The sequence below is a fragment of the Triticum aestivum genome, chromosome 3D (genome assembly GCF_018294505.1).
Source record: "Triticum aestivum cultivar Chinese Spring chromosome 3D, IWGSC CS RefSeq v2.1, whole genome shotgun sequence".
Lineage (NCBI taxonomy): Eukaryota > Viridiplantae > Streptophyta > Magnoliopsida > Poales > Poaceae > Triticum > Triticum aestivum.
In genome coordinates this window covers 67,559,863-67,566,233 of record NC_057802.1, presented here as the reverse complement: position 1 = coordinate 67,566,233, position 6,371 = coordinate 67,559,863, and the positions used below count along the sequence as shown (strand labels likewise).

At 49.5% G+C, this 6,371-nt stretch overlaps 1 protein-coding gene across 1 annotated transcript; it reads left to right on the top strand.

Annotated features, from left to right (window-relative positions):
- Positions 1-401: 401 nt before the first annotated feature.
- LOC123074144 (probable WRKY transcription factor 72) lies at positions 402-2,974 on the top strand. The gene is made up of 4 exons (XM_044497065.1): positions 402-863; positions 1,008-1,079; positions 1,269-1,856; positions 1,981-2,974. Exons 1-4 carry the CDS (start codon positions 801-803, stop codon positions 2,734-2,736), a joined length of 1,479 nt encoding a protein of 492 aa, XP_044353000.1. The 5' UTR covers positions 402-800; the 3' UTR covers positions 2,737-2,974.
- Positions 2,975-6,371: the final 3,397 nt, after the last annotated feature.

Below are 6,371 nucleotides of genomic sequence, written 5' to 3'. Positions count from 1 at the left end.
TTCTCCGGGTTAGCCGTACGAAAGTCAACACGTAAAACGGCCCCAAAACGAATTCAACGCTAGCAGCTGCACGCTCATGCTGCGTGCGTACATACGCTAACCAAGAACACATCTAAGCTAGCTAGCTAAGTCAAAGCCTCTCTCTCAGAGCAAAACGGAAGGATGATTGCACAATGAAGGTCGCACGCACGTACGTGCGTGCGTGCGATCCGCATTCGGAGGGGAGGGAGCTCGCTCGCGGAACCAACGCTGAGGGGAGGGGGCCGGCGACTTGCAGGACACGTTGTGGGCGGCGACGACGCTGACGACGGCCACGGCCGGTGGTGACCACCGCGCGCGAGGGCGGTATTATATTGGGGAATGGGGAAGCCAAGGCAGCCTGCTTACCTCACTCGCTCGCTAGCTAGCTTGGTAGACCTGCCTGCCTGCCTGCTGCCCATGAGGGAGGCTGGGTACACGCGTTGACATTGTTTATGAGCTCGCTCGCTCTCTCGCTCGCTCTGGTCTGGACGGGAACCAGCAACCGAGCCGCCGTGATGGTACGGTAGGTTAAGGAGCCGGGCACTGGGATTTGAGATTTGGTACGCGGAGCACGCAGCAACTGCTGTTTATCCATTAGTTTAATCCCCGGCGAGTCAGAAAGTGTAGGCTTCGTCGTCCTAGTCGTCGTCGTCGCTTCGACTCCGATCCTTCTTTATAAGGAGGGCGCGGGGCTGCTGCAACCACAAGGCGTCTCTTGCTCATCCAAAGCAAACAAAGCTCCCTCTCTGCAGGTTCGCCATCTCGTGACTGATCCGTCCATGGACGTCGCCGTCGAGAGGCCGCCGCCGGTGAAAGAGGAGAACAAGCCGGAGACCATGGAGGTATGTACACACATCCCTTTAAGTTGTCTACTAGATGCATGTTAACCCGGCAGTGTTGAGTTGCTGATCGATGAGCGTGTACCCTACATGTTCGTTCTTGAGATCCAGCTGAAACTGAATTAGCTTCAATTCTTTGGCCTGCAGATCGCAAGCGCGCTTCCAATGGTCCTCGAGAGTTTCCCGTCCACGCAAAGAAATTCGATCACCACCAGCAAGGTACTGCAAACTACTCCGTATGATCTGAAAGTCAAATTGAGAGCTGGTTAATTAGGAGTACCATGTAAGAAATAGAAGCAAGTTGAGAATGAATTGCACCAAATTAAAGATCGAACCATGTGTGTTTATTTTATGAAGAATCGCTCGTACATCATCTAATGATTTCTCCTGGGTATTGTGCATGTGCAGGACGACAAGCTGGAGGCGACCAAGGCGGAGATGGGCGAGGTGAGGGAGGAGAACGAGCGCCTCAAGACGCTGCTCTCCCACATCGTCAGGGACTACCAGTCGCTCCAGACGCACTTCCAGGACGCCGTCAAGGTCAAGCACCAAGCACCGGCCGCCGACAAGCTCCCTGCCGCCCCCGCGCCGGCGCCTACCGCTACCACCGACGATCTCGTCTCTCTGTGCCTCGGCAGCGGCGGTTACGCTCGCCCGAAGGGCGCCCACCAGAGGTCGCTGTCGTCGTCGTCGTCCGGCACCGAGACCGACCCCGACGATCAGCTGTCGCTCGGGCTGAGCAGCCGTCGCTCTACGGACGGCGACGACAGGCAGGCCGCCCGCCCGTCGGCTACGCCCCTTATGAACCTCAGCTCCGACAGCAGCGCGGACGACGACGCCGCGCCCGGTAGCGGGCTGCCGGCCGCCGCGTGCCCGCCGGCGACCAAAGCGCGCAAGAGCCCCGGCGCCGGGGTCGACGGAGCCGACGACGAGGTGCTCCAGCAGCAGGCCAAGAAGGCTAGGGTTTCCGTCCGTGTCAAATGCGACACCCCCACGGTACGTTCGCGCATACAACATACATACGTACAGTACAAGATTCTGTACGTGTTTTCATGATGAAAATACTTTTGAATTCAAAATCATGATGAGCTAACCATGTTTGTGTGTTGATGATGAGCAGATGAACGATGGGTGCCAATGGCGGAAGTACGGGCAGAAGATCTCCAAGGGGAACCCGTGCCCGCGCGCCTACTACCGGTGCACCGTGGCGCCGTCCTGCCCGGTGCGGAAGCAGGTGCAGAGATGCGCCGACGACATGTCCATCCTGATCACGACGTACGAGGGCACGCACAGCCACCCGCTGCCGCCGGCCGCCGCGGCCATGGCGTCCACCACCTCCGCCGCTGCTTCCATGCTGCTCGCCGGCTCTTCCTCGTCCTCGTCCCACGGGCACCACCTCCCTTTCCCGTCCGCGGGGCTCCTGGGCCCGACCACCATCTCCACCATCGCGTCCTGCCCCACCGTCACGCTCGACCTCACCGCCCCGCACTCGCTCATGCAGCAGCAGTACCAGTCTCCCTACGCGGCAGGGTACGAGTCCAAGGCGCTGCCGGCGGCGTGGAGCAGCGGCTACCTGGCGCCGTACGCCGGGGGGCTGCCGTACTACGGCAAGAGCTCCTTGCCGGCGATGGGGCAGCATTTCGGCCTGGGCATGGCGACGACGAGGGCGGAGCAGCTGTACGGCGCCGCCCATTCGTCCTCGTACCTGCAGAGAACGTCCAGCGGCGGCGTCGTCCATGGCGCGCCCGCGGCCGCGCCGGCGGTGACGGACACGATCGCGAAGGCGATCACCTCGGACCCGAGCTTCCAGTCGGTGCTGGCGGCGGCGATCACGTCCTACATGGGGCGCGGCGCTGGGGCGGCGGCGCACAAGTGATCGATCGACCTCGCGCCGTGTAGATTTCTTTTTGGTTTAGGCCCGTGGATTATCCTTGTATACGCAGTTAAGTTTACTTCGTTTTGGTGTTATGCTGAATTGGCTTGGGAGATCGACACATGGTCATCGATCTAGTCTAGGGATTAGTTGATGTACAATTAATTGCACATATATGGCATGGATGAGTCAACTGTATATGTACTGTGAGAAAGAAAGCGATCAGATCGTCCCAGCTGTATATGCACATAGCCAGGCATGTGATTTAGGGGATTAAACTTGTTTATGCTCTCATATACCAAGTTGATCTTAGGGTTCCATACGCGATAAAGCACAAAGTTTGTGGCGTTATGGTGTGCTGGACTTGGTGTTTTGTTGACATTCGGTTCATATAAATAATAGGGTTCCTCCATCTCACCGAGAAATAGGGATCTACTCAGACATAGAGGCACAAGACATCATCAAGGTGTTCTTATCAATAACGTAGGAATGATTGAAGCGAGACACTTATGAATCCACAATTGGTTTAGGATTACAACAAGATGGATGGAAGAGTTGGTGTTGATGGCATGGGTGATGATGATGGAGATCGATGTCGTGGTCTATGTGATTGAAGCAATAGTGAGTTGGAGACCCTTATATTGATTCCCTCTCCGGACCCCTACCGATGGTGAAGTTTTGATATTATTTCGTATGGTAGAATCTCTTTGTTTGTCAGATCCGATTGCACGAGATGGAAGTAGTCGACCCAAGGGAGACGACGCCGTGCCGTATGACCGCTTCTACGAGTGGTTGTGCTCGTACCACACATCGTGTTCATTCTGGAGAGCCGAATGCAGTTTCCTAACACATCTTCTCATCGTATGGAAGGTTTTATGGCATCCAATCAACATATATTCTACCAAAAATGAGTGTTCTCTAATGAATGTTCCCAATCTCGTGATTCCAGGGATCTTGGTGAAATCAAACAAAAACAGGCAAACGATCGCAGTAAAATGCTACATCTACAATGAAAAAAAAACCCTAAAATATGATACAAAGTGCAGTCATGAGAAGGCAATTAATACATCCGAAACCGGAATGAAGTTCATCAGAGGGTAGGATTAAACTCCATGGTGGCACCCATGTTTTGTCGCAGCCGATGCGATGAGATGGGGCACACTAGCTAGGACGAATGGTCATGGAAGGTATGTCCAATTGGTATCATGGTTCATCACAAGAGGATTAGGTTTTGATGTAATTTCATGAATTTTGGATGGTGGTGTGTGTGATTAGGGTTGACCCTTTTCTGTTCACGGACCCTGTTGTCCACCACACTGGATCCGCTTAAGTGATGACGTCATCCACTACACCAGAGCAGATTAGCTTCCTGGGCGTTAATAGATACCGGAACATAAGCAACGGAGCCGCTTCACCTACACTGACAACCACCGCAACACCATCAGCCTCGACAAAACTTACATGACTACGGGCTCCCACGGATGCCCATGACGCCCACACGCCAGCGAGAACCAAGTACTTTTCTTCAACAAGTGATGACTACATTGATTCTCTTAGCAGTAATAACGTAGCTTAGAATTCGTACATATCTACATTCAATTTATTCCGCATCGTGTTGTTCTACTAGAAATAGTAGATTAAAACTTGTCACAGTGAGCAACTTATGTGTACTTGATGATGAAATACAAGTCAATGAACGTTTAGGCCCAATTATTTTGTTTTGTCATAATTTACAACATCAAATGATCGCTATTACTTCATTCCTGCTACTATTGTTTTGTATATCATGTAGTACCTTTTAAGTTGTCACACTGCTCCGAATATAACTTTATGTGCATTCTAGATCTTCCTAAGTTGCCAGACTAATTGGTCGTTATTGCTTATTATGGAGCTGGCAACTAGAACTAGCAAACTATTTTTTCTCTTGGAGCTGCTACCTGGAACTAGCAAAATCGGAGAAGAAGCACACCCATTAAGCATGCACCCTTCTCGTACTGTTGTATACAATCTACCAGTAATTCATTTGAGCCATTATATGACATTAAAATTGGTTGTGACAAATGTATAAATGGAACAATGAACTACAAGGACTATATTTATTTGTATGGGATATCAGGGATATCTTAAAGAATGTTACAACAAAAAGAGGTACAACGAGTCTATACATCGGGCTACAGTAAGTCACTTCATTTAAATTACTATGACATGTGATGTCTATGGCGGCATGCTTGTCTGCGGTTCTCGGCAAGTAATCCAGCAGTGTAGACAATTACACACAATTCACTTGCTTGTTTGTCTAAATTGTTTGGTTCAAATGCTTGTTTGTCAAGATCTAACTAAGTTGGCCAATGGGCCAACAATCATGCCTATTGCCTTGTGGATCCAGGAGTAATATGTGGCACTAATGAATGATTTTGCACTTCATAGGGTCCCTATCATTTTCATTTTTAGGATCATTAGAAAATGGCCAACAACTAATTTATATGTGGTACACAATGTTTAATTGGTCATTTCATTAAAAGGGAGAGATTCCACATGGTTAAATATGAAGGAAATATGCCCTAGAGGCAATAATAAAGTTGTCATTTATATTTCCTTATATCATGATAAATGTTTATTATTCATGCTAGAATTGTATAACCGGAAACTTAGTACATGTGTGAATACATAGACAAAACAGAGTGTCCCTAGTATGCCTCTACTTGACTAGCTCGTTAATCAAAGATGGTTAAGTTTCCTGACCATAGACATGTGTTGTCATTTGATGAACGGGATCACATCATTAGAGAATGATGTGATGGACAAGACCCATCCATTAGCTTAGCATAATGATCGTTAAGTTTTATTGCTATTGCTTTCTTCATGACTTACACATATTCCTCTGACAATGAGATTATGCAACCCCCGAATACTGGAGGAACACCTTGTGTGCTATCAAACGTCACAACGTAACTGGGTGATTATAAAGATGCTCTACAGGTGTCTCCGAAGGTGTTTGTTGGGTTGGCATAGATCGAGATTAGGATTTGTCACTCCGTGTATCGGAGAGGTATCTCTGGGCCCTCTCGGTAATGCTCATCACTATAAGCCTTGCAAGCAATGTGACTAATGAGTTAGTTACGAGATGATGCATTATAGAACGAGTAAAGAGACTTGCTTGTAACGAGATTGAACTAGGTATGAGGGTACCGACGATCGAATCTCGGGCAAGTAACATACCGATGACAAAGGAAATGACGTATGTTGTTATGCGGTTTGACCGATAAAGATCTTCGTAGAATATGTAGGAACCAATATGAGCATCCAGGTTCCGCTATTGGTTATTGACCGGCACTATAAAAAAATACACTTCCGTGATTATACGTGTTTGTCACAGTAGGTCACGTTTTCTGTCATGCATGTACATCCATGACAAATTTATGACAGGATCAAGATAGTCAAACCTGTGCTGTCGTAGAAGTGTTTCATGACATTACCAAAATTATCATCACAGAAGTGTCCACTTCCATGACGATAAATCGCGCGTCATAGAAGTGCTTTCGTCAAGGGTGACCGACACGTGGCATCCACCGTAACGGAACGCCGTTAAGCTATCGGGTCCGGTTTTGGATCCGATAACCCGTTAACAGCCGGGACCA